The sequence below is a fragment of the Lingula anatina genome, chromosome 1 (assembly GCF_051362555.1).
Source record: "Lingula anatina isolate TDL-2025a chromosome 1, LinAna3.0, whole genome shotgun sequence".
Lineage (NCBI taxonomy): Eukaryota > Metazoa > Brachiopoda > Lingulata > Lingulida > Lingulidae > Lingula > Lingula anatina.
This window is the reverse complement of record NC_141767.1, coordinates 26,125,866-26,148,439: the sequence shown is the minus strand read 5'-3', so window position 1 is coordinate 26,148,439 and position 22,574 is coordinate 26,125,866. Positions and strand designations below refer to the sequence as shown.

Sequence of the window (22,574 nt, the reverse complement as noted above, 5' to 3'; positions counted from 1 at the left end):
CAGGCTGTCATCGGTGCTGTTTTCAAGTGAACTAGTTTGCAGCATCCATGTTGGATCTCCCATATTTCATAATGCCAGTGCAGCTACACATATTTCAAGTCCCTTGATTTAAAGTTGTGTCAGTTTATATGATAGAAAAGCTTGATTCCCTTTAGTTTCAGCAATGATTGCTTTTTTTAGTGCTGGAGACATTGACTGAAACTTAATGTGATCTTCACTGCGTTATGCTTTTAGACTGAAAAATGAGATGAATCAAACTATAACTACACTTGGGAAATGCACAGTTCACCTTGGGGTTAAAAGTTCATTTGAATGTCAAAAGAATCAAATAAAGGTTGATAACTTGGACACCTAATGAATTCATTTATAAAAAAACTGCTGAAGGTAGCAATAAAAAACATGATGCTTAAACATCTGGAGTCATTCTTTTTTGCCTCCTTGTCGCCATTTCTGCATCACTCAAACTGCAAATGATAAACCCTGCATGTACTTTTAAACAGACAGCGGTGTAATTACACTAATAGAAAGCTCTGCTTGCCATATAATGGCCAGATCAAACGCTTTTTAATGGAGTGCGAAAGACGATGAAAGGACTGTACTTATGTTCACGGCTCTATAAACCCGAACCGACTCTATTCGAAATTCGGTTTCCCATTTTATTGCGTGTTTGTTGTTATTTACATTTGGCATTTCATTTTAAAAGACAATTTCGTATACGTTAATGTGCAGTTCATATTAAGCTTTACCCTAAAACAACTATGTACACATGTATTTACAAAAACAGGACATGAACGAATACATTTATAATTTTGATCACAGTCTCTAACACTTTGGAATTATGCAGATTTCCTAGCAAATGTTTTGATTTTTGAAAATCACAGTAACTTCGTAGAGATTCTATACACTAGAAGGCGATGAAGAAATAAGGGGATAAAATTAATGATAAGGAAATGTTCGTGAAGTATTCTAATCTTATGATCCTTGAGTAATTAATGGCACCTTGACTAAAATTAAACTAAAGATTCTTTTTCAGCTACATTTGCGGTGGCATCTGCGGTCTCCTCCTCATCCTCCACATCGACGTTCACGTAGGCCACCTGACCGTTCACCTTGTCCGTGGATGGGCTGTAGAAACTGGGAACGCTGTGGTAGGTGCTGAGCGTCCCCTGGGGCACGGACAAGAGAGGGGACGTTCCCCCAGAGGTGCCCTTACATTTGCTGTTGCTGTGACCATCGCTGCCGTCATATTCGTCGTCAACGTCGTCAATATCACTGGTTTCTTCCTCATGAACTTCCCCGCAGGTGGTGTCTGACCTGTCCTTCTTGGTCTTGAATTCCAACAGGAATGGCGCTTTAAAGATGCTGCTCAATCGCTTTTTCTTCTGTTTATGAGGCCTTTCGTCCACCTCCAAGAATTCGGAGCTCCTGTATTTCTTGCTCTCCCTGCGTTTCTCATCGGGACTGTTGCTGCCGGTGTCTGTAAAATAAATGTCTTTTGTTTAACTTAAATAATACTCTTCGTTATAAGTACTGTTTTTATCGCAGAGATTTCCTGAATCGCAAAAGACTAGAAGAAGGTTCGAAGCCAAGCTTTGCCTGTTTCATGTCTCTTGCTTTACTGCACAGAAAAGAGAAATATAAGTTTGAAATGTATAAAAAGACGATCCTGAATGTCAATATGAAATATTTACTGGAATAAATTTGGAATGTTTGATCATGGTTATCAATTGGTTAATGAAAGCAGCTAGCCTTTTTTTACGGAGATAACATTTGTGGAGAAATAAGGAATTGGGTTGCAGTTTATATGCCTTCAGATTTCAGTATCACGACACTAAGCCTCAGGTTGTAGGGGCTTAACTACCTGACCGCAGTGACGCCGATTCTTGGATGATTTGGTTCATGGCTTTCACATCTTCCTCCTGCACGGTGCTCATCATGTTAGCGTCCTTGCCGATCTTGCTGAGCCGCTGTGCTGCAACGCTCTCCAGTGTTCTACGCATCAGGGGATAATGCTCCAGTATCTTATTGAAGTCCTCCACTGACAGAGAGAACAGGTTGCAGTAGGTCTCAGCGTAGACGCTGGCCACGCGCTTTGCGTTGGTGAGGAGACAGATTTCTGAAAATTAAAAGTGTAAAGGTGTTGAACGATTTTGAGTACTGATTCGTAATCTCTGTCAGTTACAATTCAACAAAGTTTTTTTATACCTCCCCCATAAAAAGAGAATTTAAAGAATGCTGTCAAAAAACTTTTCCACCATCCTTAATTACAATGTGTTCTGATTAGTGGCTTTCGTGTAGCAAATGATCACTTTACAAAACATAAAATATAACATGCAATATTACAGTCAAGGTGCGGAGAAGGAAAAAAAACGAATTAGCCTATAGCGCGAGTGCAGCGAATTCATCCTGTAAATTGATTCCAATTTATCTCTCACAAAACAGAAATCCAATTTGAAAATGAGGTCAGGCGTTTCGGTTCAAGTAATGGGTAATTGCTTTTGATACTGCATAAAGTCACAATGGCATCTCTCTGAAGACACACATATACGAAAAGCCCCATTCAGAACCTACCCCCAAAATAGGATCCGTCTGACAGACTAGTGGCTACTTCGCCATCTTTGGTGATGATATCGACTATGCCCTCCTGGATGAAGTACATCTTGTCACCTCGCGTTCCCTCTTTGATGATGAAGTCTTTAGGCTGGCACACCTCGTACTTAAGTTTTGAGATGACTTCTGTGACAAAGTGCGGGTCGGCATTGGTGAAGAACGGCACGTTGGCAACTAATGCCCTGCAGTTGTGATTAACAACGCTCTGTAAGGACATTTCGCACATATTAGTATTTGGACAACTGTCGTAAATATTTCAATTATTCCATATACAGATTTACTGATTAACTTCGTTTTAATTCGCAATCAGGCAAAGACATTTTTGATATACTTTGGATATACTTCGACCTCAACGAGAATATATGTTCCAAAATAAAGTAAAATCCTGTGCAAAATGCAAAATGGTATAAAATGTCCCATTTCATCATTTTAATAAAGTTGGACACATTCTTTGCAATCGGATATTCTTTATCAGTACCGTTCTTAATACTATTTACTTTAGACACTAAGTAATTAACACGGAAAGACGCCTGATGTGATTACCGACTTTCCTAGAAAGTGAGCGATATAAATTTGATTACAACTTTATAGTCCCATTTCACACTCACCTCACGTAATGTCTCCGAGAGATCGTTCAATATTGCATCCTCGTCAAACATCTTTCCTCTATACTTATGTTCGTAAAAATCTGCAATCTTCCCCCTGAGATCACGCGGGAGGCGGCGGTAAGACATGTATTCTTCCACTTGTTTATACTAGGCGAATAAAATATTTAACATTTAGTGAAAATAATGGGCATGGGTAAATGCTTAACAGTAGAATTTATACGTTATGGTAGTTTGTCTCTTTTTATTTCATGGACTTTATCCAATACTAGAAAATTAGGCTCTGGTTTCAGGCGTACATGCAGTGACACAATTATCCAAACATACGGAAAGAAAAAAAAAGAAAAATGAAAGCATGGGTTCGGACAACACCAGCCCAATGGCGATACTCATTGGCCATAATGGCATACATTTTGCGATAACGACTGCCAATATTTCTGGTAAGATCTGAAGCAGTACCTTTTCTCTAAACAATCTTCTGCCGGTGTCAAATGACTGAATCAGCGTAGTGGCATGTCCAACAAAGAGCGCGTAGCACGTGGCACCGGTCAACATGCTGATGATGGTCAGTGTGACGTCAGTGACGTTCTGAGGTGGCCAACGACCGTATCCAATGCATAGCATGTGGGACAATGCCTTGAACAACGCCCATGTGTATTGTTCTTTCCAGTCGGCTTTCTGAAAATATTTATGAAAAGACCTATTTGTGAAATACTTCTCTCTGTTCGTTATATTTGTGTCTTAACACACTAGAGACACATGGGACCAAGGTCTATGGTACGTTGCAAGCCTTAAAAAAAACAGGTCAGGTTAAGTATTTTTAAAACTTGCGTCTTTTACATAAATGGGCTTACCAGTTAGAGAACGTTCAGAGCTAACTTTTACAGATAAATTGTTTCCTTAATGATTGATTTAGCACTGCTCTATGTACTTTGGTATGTCTCGCTATAATGCATACCGCTGAGATAGAGAGAGAGAGAGAGAGCATAAAGGAAGACACATTGTACGAAGGGATACAGCTACATGTACCACTTTTCAAAATTTCCTTTGATATGCTTTTCAGGGAAATACATTAACTAAGGTATGATCGCATTTAACGTTAAGGCATACGTGTCATAAGTAGATATGGTGAGATGCCAAACTTTCATCCGTTTCCTAACTTTGCGATAAATAAATAGCCTACTATATTTATCTAAACAGCATCTTAATCATTGCTTGGAATAAAGTAAATCCTTTACAGTAAGCTGTAATTCCCAGGATAAAAAGAGATTTAGTCTGAAAGTAAAAGTAAGAATCTGGTGTACATATTTTATGGTTTGAAAATGGAAGGAGCGCTACCGTTCCGCCACAAGTTTCCCCAGCCAAGCCTTTAAAAGCAATATCAAATCCCCATTTGAAAATACCACTTTGTATGGCAATATTGGACAAAGACCCCAAATCTAAGAAAGTAATTTGATTGCCAATAGTGTGTGATTTGAGACAATCCTTTATTTCACTAGTTTTAGTGGTTATTGCACGCTTGTTAAGTTACGTTCACTGAAACCAAATCAAATTATCTGAAATGTTATTATGAGCGCAAGGAATGTACAAATTGGCTTCATCTTCTTGGATTGAGGAACTTTGCCTGGATGTCTTTTTCTGTGCACGAGTCATCAATATACCGTTATAATAAAACAAATGTAAACCGGGGACTTTCCAAATATGGAAAAAAGTATATTTCCCATTTATCTTTTGAAGTTGAGGCTTTGGTTCTGACAACTTTGGACAGTTTTTCACACGGGGTATTTGAACGACTGTATGTAACATGGGATGTAATACGAGGTAATGACGAAAAATAAAACCATACAAATCAAATCTGAGTCATCTAGTATGTACGAAATCTTTGGGCTCCTTGGTCAAAAATTTAAAAGTTTAGAACACGAAAAATGTTTTTAGATAGAACTTAAAGTGGTAAGCTTTCCAGCTTTTTCTAGTAAAATGAAGGATCTGGTGGTTGATCTGTTTTGGAATGTTTACACTGGGCAATCAATAATACTGAAGTACTTGTGAACTTTGCTGAATTCTAAATCTGATGTGAGTGGCTTCATCAAGGTAGGCACTTGAAATTATTATGCAATGATATAAATGAAAGAATGAAGACTAAAACTTCTGTTATCAAATTAACAGTGAGGCAATTGTTACCCACGCAGTAATGGCACGACTTAACTCCGAGACTGTGCGCAACTAAACTGCAAGTAATCAATTTATACTTATGAAGCAGCGAGTTAAGAAATGCTATTTAATTTGATTTGTAACTGTTTTCAAAGCTAAATCTGGCATAAATGAGTAAACGTCTGCAATCAAGGCGCGCCTTATTTGCTGATAACAGAATTGGTTTTTACGGCTTAAAGCAAGTGGACGCAATAGTGACGTTGCCCATTTTAAAGAGTATAAGTTGGTATGATCGAATAAACATCTAATGTCTAAGCTTTACTGACAAAAATTTACTCCTCAACAATATCCGTATATCAATTTTTAAGCCCACACGATATCTTTAAATGACAGTTTCTATTATCCTTGCTACCATTTGGTACCATGGGTAGGCCTACTGCATTATAAACATTTTAGTATGAAAATATGAAATAATCCAAAATTTCGTTTACCGCAAGTTCCGCAACCTTAATTTTTTAAGTTCGACATAAATTAGCTCAATATTTCTTTTACCTGAAGTTCTTCCACGTGTTCCATCGGCGTAAATCAAAAATATTTTTTTAAAAATGAAGTTCTCTCAAAGTTCTCTTACCGTCAGCTCCTCTATTGCTACCCAGCAGTCCGGTGGGAACTCTTGCAACATCGGCACTAGGTACTGTAAACAGCCATTCCAGTGACCCAGTAGCAGCATCAGGCAAATCAAATTGAAGATACGGACAACCACACCGGCGACGCTGAGAAACTGAAAGTTTCAATTTCAATCATTAAAACGATTTCCCCTGTCAATATGACAACATAAAACAATGAAAGTCACGCTGTCGTGATGAAAGAATATGAATCGCTGTCTTTAAGAATATCACTGTAAAACAGGCTAGCTCGTAAGAATTGACGTTTGCCTTCACTTTCCAAATCCTATTTATTCTCAAACATCATTGCTATCGTATATGCGCCTCATAAAAAGTCATTGCGCTACTAGCTTCACGGATAAAGATTATATTTTCAAGACTAAAAGGTAAAACGTAAAATTTGGCACTGCCCTGATATAATCGCGGTTTTTCAAGGCCTTTCTGATTAGAATGACCCCAAAAAGAAAAGGACATTGTATTTTGGTGTTATCTATTCTTATTCAGCTGGAAGAATACAGGTCAATCATCAGATGGGGAAAAGGTCAGAAGCTTATCATACAATTAAATACAGATTTTGATGGGCTACAGCATGTTAGGACAATAATGACATTAATTTTCTAACTGTAGTGAGATAGAAAAAAAATGATGCACAGACATAGTACTTCGTTGAATTTACTGAAACTAATTGAGTAGCATGATACATAAAAAAGTGCTAAATCGTAAAACATCAAACATTTGAAAAAGTAGAAAAAATACGCTCTGATCAACGCCACAACGTCAATCCAGTCATGCGATTTAACCCCCTTGCTAGGTAAATTGATTTTTTGTCCATCTATCTAGAAGAAGTTAAAACAAGACATTGCGGTAATGCCTTGTACGATCGATAGACATAGACTTAAACCATCCTTAAATTTTGCTTTCTTTTTGATTTTGGACCTTTTCATAATTCTGACATTGGTCTTACAGGGGAATGCTTGAAAAAAAAATAATTTAAGAAAATCCATATGAAGAAAATAAAAATGAACAAATTCATAAAAAATGTAAGATTTTTAGCAAAATTATTCTTCATTCTGTATAAGATCTTTAAATATATGCTTGACATTCCATTCAAAGATGCAGAGATCTGCAAAGGTGCAGAGAAAAGTAGCATGCGAAAGATTTACAACGAAACCACACACTATCGCCACACCACATTTCTTCGACGAGATGCTCCGCGAACTGCATGAAATGAGAGTGAAGCAGCCATTAAACCTAAATTATCACACAGAAGCACCCCCAAAATACATTGGTAACTTAAATCACAATCGAGCAAAGAAATAAAATAAACGAAAAATCAAGACCACCTCTGCATTATTTTGGCATACTCAGTTGCATTGCTTAACCTACCTAGGCAGAAAAGTAAAATATTAAATATGGAAATTGAAAATTTGAATTTGGGTTACCGGGACCATCACATTACCGATTTTTTCCCAACGCTTGTCCCTGTATCGAAACCATCGCCTAGGAAGAACTACAAATCAAATCATGATTAATAAAATAGTTGATGGCCAGGAGCACAAAGGAAAAACTGTTATATTGTTGGTTTGTTTCACAACATCTTTCCCCATAATTTTTAGCTCTGCCTGGTTTTCATAAAATACAATGGAGGAATTACCATGGGAGTTGTCGCTATGTGACGTCATGCATGTTCATGCAGAACCATGTGACTGACACCTTTCAAAAGTGTTTTAAAGAAGAGAGAAGCAATTAAATTTGATATAGGTTATGCAATGTCTGTCTATCAACATGCTAGTTTTGATAGCAGGATTAAGTATTAGATTCCCACAGCTCCCAAAAGCAAAATATAGCAATAGCCTCACGCAAACATTTGCTGATCATAAAGAATAAGCAGATTGTGGAATCAATTTTCCAGTCTGAATAATGAAGGAAATAGAAAGACTCATATTGGTAGATTTTTATAAGGCTATGGCCATGATACAAGCACTAATGGTATATTCTTGAGAAAAATGACCAATTTAAAACTAAAGTGACAATAATTTAGTATCACATTTTCAAAAGAGAGTGTTTTGCTTCTTCCACAGAATCTCACTTATCTATAAAAGGTGTCAATCTTTTATATGATAAGCGAGAACACTATATCGGAGCCTTGTGAATTGTCGCTATCACCGCCTACAGGTACATGTACCTCGCACGCGCTCAGCTTACCTCTTCCCACTGGCTGACGTAACGCACGAGGCGGGATAACCGGAGAAGACGGAGGAGACTGAGTAATTTGGCAAACCGGAGGATACGAAGTGCACGTCCTGAAATCAGATATTTTAATGGAATTACCTTCCAGATAGAAAATGGCGAGATGTTTTTGTTCTTATAGAAATGTCTTTAAAAAAATAGACGGAAAACAGAAAAGTACGTTATGATATATCTAACGTATTGGAAGATGGTACTGAGGAATGGGTTGCAACTGTTTTAAATGATGTATGACTTGACGCAGAAAAAAATTCGGACGCTCCAAAGCAAAATGATTTGAGAAAAAAATCCCTCTCAAAGGTCATATTGATAGAATGGCAAAAGGAAAAAGCAATCGTTAGGAAAATTAACTCTCCCACGGCCGTATACGTTCCTGATGCCCATATTATTGCGCCCAAGTTCGAATACAGGCGATGGCTGGCCAACTTCACTTGAAGCAGTTGTATTATTCAGCTGCCAAATTCGTTTGATGCATACTTCAAAATCGACGGAGTAGACAGCAGTAATTTATTAGACGTATCAAACAGGGTTGTTTCGCATGACAGGCATGAAGCTTTGCTGGGTTGATAATAACGCACATTTCTTACTTTTTCATATATATCAATAATGACATAAAATTCCTAAGTTATTAGACGTCTACGGCATTAGGATAATGCTTCAAGTGAAGTTGGCCAACAAATCTCTGTATGTGAACTTGGGCGAAATATTATAACTATAAGTGGCCCTGTGGTGGAGATAAAAGTGAAATCATTGTGTTAAGTTACAGGTTGTTGGAAATTTTATGATGGCAGACAAACAATCAATTGGAGGCGCTGGAAACTACACTGCAGGATTCGAATCAATCTCACAGATATTGGCACTTAAGTCCCTGAAGATTTTTCAAAACTATCGAATGTTGTGATTAATTTCACACGTGAACAACCCGTGTCTCACCTGCTTGCATAAGTTGATTGACATCCGGAGTGTTGGGGTCAAACATAAGGAAGATATAGTCTAATGGCAGGGAGCTGATGAGGTCCAGGAAGAACCACGATTTGATGTACGATATAGCAATCTTCTTGGGTTCTAAGATGATTTCGTCTGCATAGTCTGCATCTAAAACACCTGATAAAAAATATAATTTGATTGAAGTAAAAGAAGAAAATGACAAAATATCGATTGCTTTGGGTATCTTTTCATATCTTTGTCTATAATGGCAGTTTGAACCAAGCTCAAATTGTTCAGAAAGAATGTTAGATTTTCCCATTTGCATGTATACTGTACCATGTGAGTTAATATTGTAATTGAAACCTATGTGTATGTTGAGGATTGAGAAAATTAACTTCGCGATATTGTCAACAATATTATGACAATGAAAAACAAATCAGGAGCCACGTACACTGTAGAGAACAATGTTATGACACTCGACTGAAAACAAAGCAATGCTAAAACACCTTTTTTAAGAATTTCAGAGAGATGCAAGACCAGTCTCTAGATTTACTGATCGGTTTTGTCGACACATATGATGGAAGATCTATTGATTATCTAATAAAATTTTAGAAGACGTAGCAGCAATGTAATGAGGTTTGTTTCAATCACGCAAAAATGAAAACGGACGGCGAGGTTGCAGGTACTCTAGATATGTATGAACAATAATATGGCTAACTGACTGAGGCTTACATTTTGTAAATAAGAGGGACAGAGCCTTAAACAAAATCTATAGCATCATTTGTCTTTCGGTACGTGGACTTCAAATACTCATAAGTCTGCAAAAAGAAAACGAAGCAGTATGATGAAAGTAAACTTATATGGTGATACACCACAGTAGAACACTAGCATTAATGTGCACTATATTTCGGGGCAAACTGCGCACCTGCGTGCATTCAATTCCATTTATTGCATGGCTAATTACTGAGAAGTTTAGACCCAGAGCAGCTAATTTTAGCAATGTTATATCGAGTAAGACGTGTATTCCAAAGAATGGAAACCTTACCCCATATTAATATTGTTTCCCTACAATGATCAAATGTCATCGGAGATGGCAGTATAACATGTGCCAGCCTCGAAGAATATTGGCTTTTACCATGTATGAATCGGCTTTATTGCAAGCAATACATTCCTATTGTCACACAAGAAGTTGCTCCTTAAGTGAGCAAGAAGCAGCATAATAGACCCAACAAATGTCCATTCACATCGATAGTTACCTTTGAAACGCCGGGCTTTTAATACTTCCATCAAAATCTCATTGCGCGTCCCAGCGGTGCATTAGTATAGTTGCCACGCACCAGAATACATTCATTATATTTCTCATCTGTAACCCACGACGAAACATTTGTTGAAAAAAAGAAGAGAACTGTGTTGCAGTGTAATGGTTTTGAGACATTTTCATATCTCCAGAAGTAGATTAAATCCATTTCGTGTCTTAAAATAATCCATCCAGGTTTTTAGAAGCCCTACAGAAGTACCAGGAATGAATATTTTTAACTGTCAAAATGTAAATATTTGAATTTCGAGAAAATGCGCTTTTTATAGGAACGTTATAGACTACTTTCGAAGGGCATTGCTAATCTAATCACCTTGTCAACAAGTCTGCACAGCTTGTTCACAATTTGCAATACTTAGACATAAACCAAAGGGCAATGTTTCAAATTAATCCTACCCTTAAAAATGCAAAGTAAAATAAGTAAAATCCAGTTGCAACCTACTGGTGTTGCTTAACAGTGGTCAATCTTTTTATCTTATGATACTCAGATATAAAAGCATTCTATTAGAGATAATGATATGTGCTGTTATTTCAGTATTTTTTTAGTTTGGTCATATACATGTAAGTTAAACTACTTTTAGTGCTGAGTACTGAATATGTAATGCTTCTGATACAGAAATGCATACCCCAAAAACGTTTTTGCATTTCAAATTAAAAGCCAAGATATTTTAACATAAAGGTTATATATTGATAACACCTTTAAATCCTTTCTAAGCTTTCCTTCTCATATTGAGCATAGAACTATGACACATCCCTAACTGGTTTTTCTGTCTTATACATTTGTCTGATGCAAAATATGATACGGGCTTTAATGTTAAACGAGTTCACGTTCTATATCCCTAGAGGAAACACTGTTGACGTCTCCGTGCCATTTCAGAAGAGAAAACTACCGTAGGAGGTTATTATTGGTGGTTTTACTAATTTCCTGTTCTTAATGGTTATTATTATGAAGAGATGTGGAGGTTCTAGTGAACAACAAAACATGTCAATAAATGTCGATTTTCTTACTTCTTATTATGGCATGGCCATTTAAAATTTAAACACCAGTCAATTAATGAAATTTGAGAACTTGACATGACAAATAATAAAGTAAAGTTACTTAAGAAAATATAGGTCATCTAAAAGGAAGCAACGATGCGGCATTTTAGTGGTGCTGCCAGTCTCTGTACTCTGAGGATTAAAGATGGGCCCTACGAATACTGATGCATTCACAAGTATCTCAATTTTCCAGTATTAACTTTGCATTCTATCAACATTGACATACTTTTCTGGGATCTTTAAAAGTATAGACTCTCCTCAAATATAACTGAATTTTAATTGTGTTGCGCGCGACAGACTAATAGGAAATGAATACCTAGCAGACTATACTTACCTGTTCGAAAGTTAATGAAAATATCCAAGAGGAAAACGGTATCTGAAGCACAGTTAAAGATCACCCAGTGTATACTTAGGTCGTCGTTGAAGAATGAGATAGCTACAGGTAGAATTATGAGATTGGCTATCAGCATAAGTAACATGAACAGGTCCCAGTAAAATCTGGAAAGACAAAAAAGAAACCTGTAAATAGAAGGCCACAACGGAACAACAGATTGAAATGAATTGAGATTTGGTACAGATGTTGTTTCTACCCAATGTAGTCTTATATCATGCTATCGTAATGTCAATCATAGAGCGATCATGCCAGGAGATGCCTTTTCATAACCATCAACGAATAAGCTTGTTTCGATTTACCGTTGTTTGACAAAGGGGACTATTAATTCTCAGCGAAAACCTACGGTTAATACATTTATCATATTTATTATTATCACTGGGAATATGTGGATATAATATTGGAGTAAGAAGGAGACAGAAATAACCAATTTGACTTCTGTTTCTGCAAGAGGATACCAAATCTGCTACAAAGATTGTTTCGAGTTTCTCCTGCAAATTACGCTTTTTCTTTATTTCAGCAGCATTATCGATTATAGTCTGGCCTTCACTCGTCGGAGAATCCTAACTCGACTCAGCGCCTTCTGTTTTATTCACTGAGTAGTCACAAACCATGGCACTGCTACAATGTACAGTTACCCAATAGAAATCTCGGTCCTCACACAACATATTTCTTAGACAGAAGATAAGTATTGAAATTATTGTATCTATAGATGTATTTGAAATAGTCGAATTTGAACAACAAAAGTACTTCAGCAAAAGGAAGGAAGCGTTTCAATAAAACAGCAGACAGATTACCTCTTTTACATGAGTGCTTTTAGAGCTAGAGTCACGTACATTCTTCTGTATATCTCAATGAAAAATAAGACTAGGAAATTGCAGAATCAGATTTTAGTACGTTGTCTAACTATGCGGTTAGATACTGGCGCTGAGACGTATATTGATATTTCCCATTTCGAACAGCGCAAAAGATAAAATATAATAATATATATTATCTGTATCACAAATAAAATTACTTCTTTGGCAGGCAAAAACAGTTACACATAAAACCACTTGCAAACACATAAAAGCATTTGCACTAGCCCTATTTCGCTCTGGTTTATTGCTCAGTAGTTAACGCTTTCCAAACCGATATAACATTAATTCCCGTGTGTGTAATCTCTTCGCCCACAGCGAGTAATCAGCTGGTTATTTTTGGTTAAGGCAAGATTTCTACAGGAACCAGAAATTGCCATCCATTCAGTTTTGTATCCAGTGAATATCGCATTTAATGTGTTCTCGCATCAAAAGTATAGGTAAAAACCAAACGTGAACTCGCTATAGACTGAAAAACCCCAAGGTTCCCCGTGAGTGTTCCCTGAAAAGTGTTGGCCAAATGGCGAAGCTGTAGCACCATACCAGATTTCTTTCCATGCAATCCCCACGCAACACTGGGGGAAATAGTTTGACGTAAGCATTTGTCTTTTTTTTTTCTTCTTCATTTTAGACAAATCCATAGACCATAGGTTTGTACCTGTAGTGATTCCATCCAAATATATTCGTTATGTTCTTCACACCTTCACGTGGTCAGTGATGGCTGTTTATAGTTTTTGCATCACAGTTAATTAATAACCTGTGTGAGTGTTACACTATTTGTCGTGTTGTTTATGTAAGTATGGACTTTTGAATATGTCAACCATGCCAGTATTATTGCCGGGAACAAGACACTCTTACAAAAATGCCCACACAAACAATGGGGATATTCAGGCAAACATCTTTTTAAAAAATGTTACCACGTGTTCAAATGATGAGATACTGCGTAATCAATATGATGTCCACATTCGGTATGATTTTATGTCTATTTTCATGATGTAGGGCTTCTGCTTATAACGATCCTGTCCTTGTTAATTGGCAGTAAATGGAAACCACTGCTTACAGCTACAAATAATAGTCACTTTGTCTGGTACCTTTTGATAATTATTGTGTTCTCAGCGTTCAGACATGGCCATCCCAGCAAACACGTCACGTTCGGTTCACATGGCTAGCATTATCACGTCATAGCGACGGATTAACCACGTGGTACCAACGTGACGTGTTTGCTGGGGTACACTTTCCGTGAAAGTAAGTTGTACTGCACTTAGAACTGTATCATATTTATTTTTCACGGAAATCATACAATAATATAAACATGAGAAAAAAAAAACAAGAAACTTGCATGCAAATCACATCTCACTCATTTCATGACCAACATAATGGCAAATGATCATGCTTGGAAAATAGCAAGGTCGGAGCTCAAAATGTTAAGTCACTATGTTGAATCGCACTATTATCTGCGTTACTTGACAGAGGCATTGGGAAATTTTGGCACTGCACATGTGCACGCTTGATGAGCGCTCTGACGCAACTGCCTGATCAATCTCAGCATCCCACTAAGCCAGATACTTTCCTGTTATTGATCTAGCACTACGTGACATGGAACAAATGACAGACTGCACAAGTAAAAATGAAGCATTCCATCACCATAGAACATGTAAACATTTGCTTTGTTTGAACTGTACACTTTGACAAATTTGCAAATATTTTTTTTCAACGAATAGGGTTGAATCATAAATCTCTACAGTTTTCCCTCAGCACAACACATATACAGTGTATCAAATATCAACACATATAACTCCATTCAATGCTAAATACTTTTTTTTCTTATTCATTTGTATCTGTTTTGGGTTAGTAAGGAGAACAAATGAAGACGACCCTTTAACCTACGGCGGATCCTGCGCCTCGCCCCCATATTAACATAGAAGTAGAGAAAGCACTACTTCAATGATATTAAATAATGATTAACGCGATTATCTGTTCATAATATATATATAAATGTATAATCATATGAGCATATCTTAAATGGATCATCACGGTAATCATTCTGTTTAAAAATGCATTGAGCTATAACGGCATTTCGCTTACTTGTTGAAAGTGTTTCAAGCACAATGTACGTGTTTAATGAACTCTCATACTTGAACACAAGAGGATCATAAAAGAACCGTTAGCAGAACTTATTCAGTTTCGATTTGCATGCAGAGATTTGACTTCAGCTTCTTCCGTGATACATTGTTAGCGGTGACTGGTGAATTAAAGGATGTTTGCCGTCTCACGGGATCCCGAATGCATTTTAAAATACCTATTTCAGGATATTTCCTTTTACTCATGTTTGGTGACACTGGGGATCGAGTGATCAATTACTAAGATGTTTCGATAGCGAAGTAATTATTTGAAGTAAACCCATGAATGTGGCCATATTACATATTTGCTTTTTAAAAATGCACTGTACGAATAGAAAGTTACAGAATGTTATACCACGAAATGCATATGCATATGTAGCATATCTGACATATGTAGCGGAGCAGTGCTAATGTTTCAAAATAAAATGCCTGCAATGCCAGTTTGCTTTGCTTAACCGGAAATAACTACGTATGTCTGATGACAGATTACTGATCAAAATGATAACTATGTGATGCACAAATCGCGCTACGGTTTATGTGTTGCCAAGCACTGATCCATACTAAGTTTTCATAAATACTTTTGCAATTAAAAACACCTCCCATTCATACGTTATGCTTGAGGGTGTATTTATCATGTTCGAAACAAATACGGCATGTCTTCAACAGATATCCCTTTTTTAGAATGCACTGCACATAGTAAGATGCCTTGTGGGTTGTCGCAACTAGGAGAGATTGATCATAATCTTACAACAGTCCGCGGTTTCACTCTGGATACTCATTTTATAAAGTAGTAATTATTTTGCTTAGTTCCTTAGCTGAGTGGTGTTATGGCAATAGTTGTCGTGACAAACATGGTAAATTGATTACTGTTAAGAGCTTACCAAGCGGACAAGCTGTGCAGGTGAAACAGACCTTCCTACTAAAACCATGTGTATAATCGACGGGTGATATTCACACAGCATAAACATTTCGGAAGTCCGTATTAACAAACCATCACTTCACCTTCTAGGAAATATGAAAGTATCTTGAATATCATGTAAAAAGACGACTGCTAGGGACCCTAAAAACTTCTCTTTTTATCCCAAAAAACGTTTGCTCTCTATGTGAGAAATATATTAATCTTGATAACACAACCTATAAAACACTAAAAAAAGCCCAAGGCGTATTATATCTAATGCCCCTATTTCAAACAGACCACGAATCCCACGAATCGCCAGGAATTAGTTCGTAAAGTTCTTAACAGATTCGTATGTATTCGTAGTCAGTTCTTGCAATTCTTGATCAATCACGAACTGATAACGATTTAACCACGAATCCTGAAATTTAGAATTGTCAATTCCTGGCGATTCGTGGGATTCGTGGTCTGTGTGAAATAGGGGCATAACGCGATAGTTGCCAAAATGGGCCCGAGTTTCGTCCACAAAAGTTTTCGGCATACTGTATACAATAATGTTACGTTATTTGTAACAGTGATTATAAGGAGGGCACAAGTATCAGTAAAAGTACGCGCTCCTACTATTCGATATTTTCTGAAGGCGGATCAAACTCATCGGACCACTCGTTTGTGGAGACGTCCCTTCCATCAACCTTAGATTCATCATGATATCGAATGTCGGCGTCATTTTTAAACTCTGTTGACTCCAATAAACAGGTTCAGTCTGGCGAATTTTTAGAACTATGGTTATATCATCCACCCCAAATGTCGAATGAGCATTTGGGAAGGATCGTAATTAAATGCTAGTTTAGAAAATGCAAATGGTTCACGGGGCATTTTTAACCCCTCAGGTACGAAAAGTAGATGACCACGGTTTGTTATCCACTTGGAAACGCGGCTTACAGCTCAACCGGATAGCTCAACCGTTAACAGCTCTGTCACTTATGTGACTGCAACGGCAACAAGCTCATCACAGTCAACGTGAGAGCGTAGCTCATAAGTTTCCAAACCTGCATTATAGCGGTATCTACAGAACGAATAGCCAATTTGTACAGTTTGAAATCTATAACGATGTTTGAGCATGTTTTCTGATGGGATTCACCATTCAAGCCATTTTGTTATTGTTCCAGCTCTCATATAACATGTTTGATAGGAAACATCAGTTTAAACTGTGTTTTTTTCTCAATTTAGTAGATGGGGTTAGAATGATCTAAAATGATACGAGGATAAACTTATTCAAATATGGAAATATGTCTAACATGTAAAAGTTACTCCCAGTGACCTAATTCAAGTCTCTCTGAGGTATTCAAACGACTTCTGTGGCAAGGCAAGATTAGATTAACAATAACTGCCAGACTATCGACCACCTACAGCTTACCGTTAGGCAAATAATGGTAAAATGTAACAACATTTAATATTCATCAAAATAAAAATATTTTAGGGAATGGTCATAAGAAATATTTTGGTTTTTACACTCGGCCAATTGACAGGATTTATTACATTAATCGATTGAGTTCCTTCTATTGCAGTCACTATCTCAGTTTGGAATCAACGTTTATTAGACTGTTAATATTAACGCTGTCGAGTCCCTTGGTTTTTGGACGATTTTTCTGTTGGTAAATGGAAATTGAAATTAAACTCACGATTATATATAGGACCACAACGCAATTGTGCGCACATACGCATACGCTCATGTGAGTGATAATTACTGAACATCAACACCTGATTCAATATAGCGGGATTCACTGTGTGCTATATGTGTTGCTTAAAATTCACAGAGATTCAAAATCTCTTCCAAAAATAACATGTTTCTTCACATCAAAACTGCTCCGTTTACCTAAGATATAAACATTTTGATGCGAAAACACGTGATGACATAGTGCAGATACCAGAAAGCAGTGCAAGTCTTCATAATGCAACGATCATTAGTTTATCTAAAATCCCAGTGGTTTCCATTGAACCTTCTAAAACCTGCCCATTAAACTGTGTACACACATACAAATTGAACTAAATATGTGAAATCCCGGCTTGTGTTTCCTAAAACACGGCGGCACCGAATCGATGGTGTTCTTTTTGAACAAATATTATGCAGACAACATGGCGAGATAGTTTTGTAAAACAGATCATTGGATGGTGTTGAAGCCGTGGAGACCTTTCACGGCTCATACACACTCATGTTGTTAACGAAAAAGGTGGACTGTATGTAGACTGGTTCACGATACAGCCCTCAAAGCTTACAAGCGCACGAGAATGCCACGTAAATATATGTAAGGTAAACTACATTAAGTATCGGTCTATTTCCAAAATTTTCTCGGGACAAAATGCTTTGAGAACAAACAATATTCTGAAGAAATGAAAACTCTAATGTCACCCGTTTTGTATGACTTAACAAAGAGCTGCATGTTATTACTTAACTGGTCAACCAATGTCACCTATAGCGTGCTCATATACCAATAATATTTCGCAAAAAAAAAAAAAAAAAAAAAAAAAAAAAATCGAAAGCGACCACCAGTCGGTTCACATAAATTAAAACGGATGAAATGTCAATATTTACTTGTCTGCATCTATTTTTTCCCAAAAAACAGGTTTATTTTCAATCTTTTACCTAACCGATAACTTTACCTATTAAATAATGCTTCCGGACACCTTATTTGAATGAAAAATGAAAGCTGTCATATCATTTTCACTGCTTTTGGCTATTTTTAACATTAAATGGAAGTGGATGGCGTATTATAATCGACTTTAAATCTTTATCAAAAGAATATATTATGTTATGCTAATACGCGACAATCTTATTGTTCATTGCATGGACTTGTAGGAGCTGAAAGATATAATAAAGGAAAAGCCTCACTTTGGGAGGCTTAATACGAAAAAAAAAAAAAACAGCGAAGCCAATCAACATACACGATTCTTTCTTGATGCAATCAGTATGTATATTATGGGATTCTGATGTATGGCGTTAGGGCAAGGGGTCTTTGGGATGGTATATGCAGTACACAAGCCTTACGCATACATGCTTCAGCTGCATGTCCACAACGTTGGCAAAATGCAATCTCGCCTTTACCCAAAGGATTTAAAAGCGAGATTCTCTTCCACAATTGAGAAAAACACGATGTTTTCTAACTTAGTGTCAATGAAAACAAAATATTTAAGGGGAACATACCTGAAATTACTGCAGGGATGAATAATCCAAGTTCCAGTAGCTCGCTGTCTCTGTCTTTCTTTAATCAAAGCACTTTTGTTTCCAAATAGTTTCATGGCAAGTCTATTGTCTGAGGGTTGAAAAAATGTGAGAATCTGGTCCTTTAGAAAATTTGTCGTGCTTGGTGTATTACTTCTAGTGTCGGATTTTGGTAACAATTCCTCTTTGGGCGTTCCATAGAGACTCGCATCATCTCCAATGAAAAAAGGTTCCGATTTTGTTTTTTCTTTTACACTTACAGGAGGACTTTCTGAGCCCTGTTCTTCATCATTGATCAGATTGATAGCAGGTGATTTATTTTTCGATTTCCCTGATCCAAATCGATTAAGTCTAAGAGATGGAAGCCGCTGAAGAAGTGTTTTACTTTTAGATTCATTTCGATCCGGTAATTGTTGCAATGTGTTAGGTTCCGTGGTAAGTGGAATTGTTGTTTCTTCTGTGACTTCACAACTTTCGTCAAATTCAAGCGTAACCTTCGTCGTTGTTGCCACTGATCCTGGTGTGTTACACGAACTATCCGTCACCGAGCCAAACACGGTTTCAGATTTGCTGGTAGGGGCAGAGGAGGCCGTGGTGTACGCTGTCCTGCCGGAACACGGGGATCCGGTGCTCTCCTTGTAGGAATCCTGACTCAGTTGCCGTTGTGGCGTCGAAGCCATCCCGGCTAGCTAACTGACGCAGGTCAGCAACCCAATTTAATTGTTATGCCTCTCTATCCGCGATGAACTTAAATATTGGGTTTCCTAAAACTGACAAGAAACCGCAGAATCCTGGCTGGCTGAATTACGCCACTGGTGATTCTGCGGTTCCTGTCACTTTTTGATTTTCCATGACAACAGTTCACAGAGGGCGCAAACTGGACGTTGGATAGTTAATATAGCCAATCATTTGTCGTACTCTTTTATGGCGTCATACAATAACGTCTACAACGCAACGCAACAAAGAGGTCGGTACGTTTGGCTTACAGTTGGCAAAAACTGATTTACTAGTTTTATGAGCAAACTCTTGTCGTCTTGAGGCCCCTGATATGACTGGATCGATTCTGCAAATCTCTAATCAGCTAAATTCGATGTTTTTCCTTGAATATTAGGTTCATTGAAATAAATCGATGATATAAGAAGAATACAAAAATGACGATGGAGATGAATCCATAGCTGCGTGACTGTCATGTCGGCCACGATATTTCTAGGCGCTATCTCTATGCCAACATATTTTTCTTCTGCATGTAAGGTCAAGCGACGCTTCATATAAACCTGGTTTTTTGTATATGGACGCCGAAATACTTTCGAATAATTTTCTATACAATGCAGTTCAAAGATTTTGACACCCCTCTCTCAAAAGTAATCTCAATTGAAAGCAGGTTGTAATTAGTAATTACTGTGCCTCTTGATTGTGCGCCATCACAAATCTTTTCTTCACCTCCACCCTGTTTTACTGTTCATCCATACAGAGATACTGAAACAGCATGGTCGTTCTTTCACATACCTGAAAGAGCGGATCCGTTTTCACTCCAACATGCCCGTCATCTTCACTCGCGTCACAAGTAACGGTGTCGCCTCTCTTGTAGAATGGAAGCACTAACGGCCCGTTGAACCGGCAGTGGCTATTGATTTCTAGAAAACGTAAGCGCTACCCTCACTGGTAAGCAAAGCGCTCGGCGTGTGCAATGTACTATGCCGCGGAAAGAGACAGATGGAGAGAGGGACAGGGAGAAAACGAAAGGGAGAGAGATCGCTGAACGGAAAGACTGCGATTTCTAATCGTCTCCCAGAGGTCGACAGTACTATGAGCTTATTTGTAATAGAGAAATCAATAAGACAAAGCCATTAAGCATCTTGCTGATTTTGGCTTACCTACCTCTTGATAGGCAGATTTAATGTATTGGAGCGGAAATTACAAGAACCCAGCCAGATGGGAATAAGAACCAGGATGTTAACATTATACATTTTCCAATTGCCGCAATCCATATATAATTTTATACCCCTGCCTCATATAACTTTTCCATGGCAACCAATCTTTAAAAAGTGTCGGCAATGAACTTTATACCTAGTGCTCCTGATGGCTTAGATAAGACCTGCTTTCATTTAATAATAATGTTAATTAACATGCATATATTAGTTTCGCCTATCCATGTTACATTATTCCACATGAATGGAAAACAGTTTCATATTGTCCCAACTTTCAATAAAATTGAATGCTTACTACTGTATATATGATGTTAAAACCAAAAATTATGAATGTATTGTACACGAATTTCATTACTGTAATCATAGCAATCAGATTTGTAATGACAAAATCAACTGACATGATTCCAATAGCAAGAGCGTTTGGTGAATACTGATTTTCTTTTTTCTTTTCTTTGTATTTTCCACATTAAAATTAAACAGTTTACGTCTAATTACCTGAAAGAATGGGCCGAAGAAGGTCCGTTTAACAGTAGGAGTGACCAATAGGGCAATAGGGGAGTCCAATCAAAATTTCTCTTTACGTTTAAAGTATTGTGTTATATTTTATCTAATATCAAATCTGCAAACGTCGAGGTTGATCCCTGGGGTTGTTTGTTAATTACGTCTCTTGGGAGTTAAAGCTTACATTTAACCCTCGTTTTTCCATATTCATACGAATTATATTTTATGTAACATCTATATGTAGATAGTTATTTCGGACAATTTTACTGATTTTATGAGAATATATCTTCAGGTGCTAGCAGGAAATAAAATATCTGATCAATAAAGGGAAAGCAAATACGTTTTCTTAGCAACATCTGCAAAGAAGCATTTTTGCTGTTTTCTCTATCACAGCGCACTCCTGTCAGATCGATGGTCAGAATTAAATATTGAAGGAAAGCCACTATCGTAGACGCCAACCTCGTGGATCCCCCTTAAAATGTCAATAAAATGATTGAGTAGTCCATGGTATGACTTTCCACAAGTTATATCCAAATACATGTATTAAAATATAAAAGCGCTTTTCCCCATTTTTAAAAAGTAATTATATCCTAGGGTTAAAAGTCACGGCCCCAAGAGAGAGAGAAAGAGAGAGGAGGGGTTAATTCATGCTGGGCCAACTAATACTAATTATTTCGACTGAAATGCTATTCCCCTTATAGAATTCATTAGGCACAAATCTGTACTCGAAGAAATCAAGGAAACAAATCACCCAAACCATTTATCTGGAGTCGTGCTGAGTGAAGTAAACAGTTCTCTTGTCAGTGCTGCAGTTCCAAGGAATGCGAGTCACCAAGTATAGGGGAACCTGCATATGTGGTTTTGGTTTTCCCAATTTTTCTGCCAATTCTTAAATTGTCCTTCTAGAACTGGATAATTTGTTTACAGATTTATATTGGTCTTTAATTCTTTTAAGGAACAAGAAAATAAATTACCACGATGTAATTTAATATATATTTCTTTGTTTGTTTAATTATGTCGCAAAGACCTCTTCTTCTGCATTTTTCTCCAAATATGCTTTAAATTATATTTATATTTTACATTACGTATCATTCAATAGCAATCATT

General features: G+C 37.2%; 1 protein-coding gene across 1 annotated transcript; it reads right to left on the bottom strand.

The window, feature by feature from the left end:
- Window positions 1-642: 642 nt before the first annotated feature.
- LOC106158417 (potassium/sodium hyperpolarization-activated cyclic nucleotide-gated channel 3-like) lies at window positions 643-21,086 on the bottom strand. The gene is made up of 10 exons (XM_013534369.3): window positions 19,021-21,086; window positions 11,893-12,056; window positions 9,212-9,382; window positions 8,237-8,334; window positions 5,998-6,147; window positions 3,675-3,893; window positions 3,219-3,365; window positions 2,572-2,815; window positions 1,862-2,116; window positions 643-1,477 (listed from the first exon to the last, which is right to left on the bottom strand). The coding sequence occupies exons 1-10, from the start codon at window positions 19,716-19,718 to the stop codon at window positions 1,011-1,013; spliced, it is 2,613 nt and encodes an 870-aa protein (XP_013389823.2). The 5' UTR covers window positions 19,719-21,086; the 3' UTR covers window positions 643-1,010.
- Window positions 21,087-22,574: the final 1,488 nt, after the last annotated feature.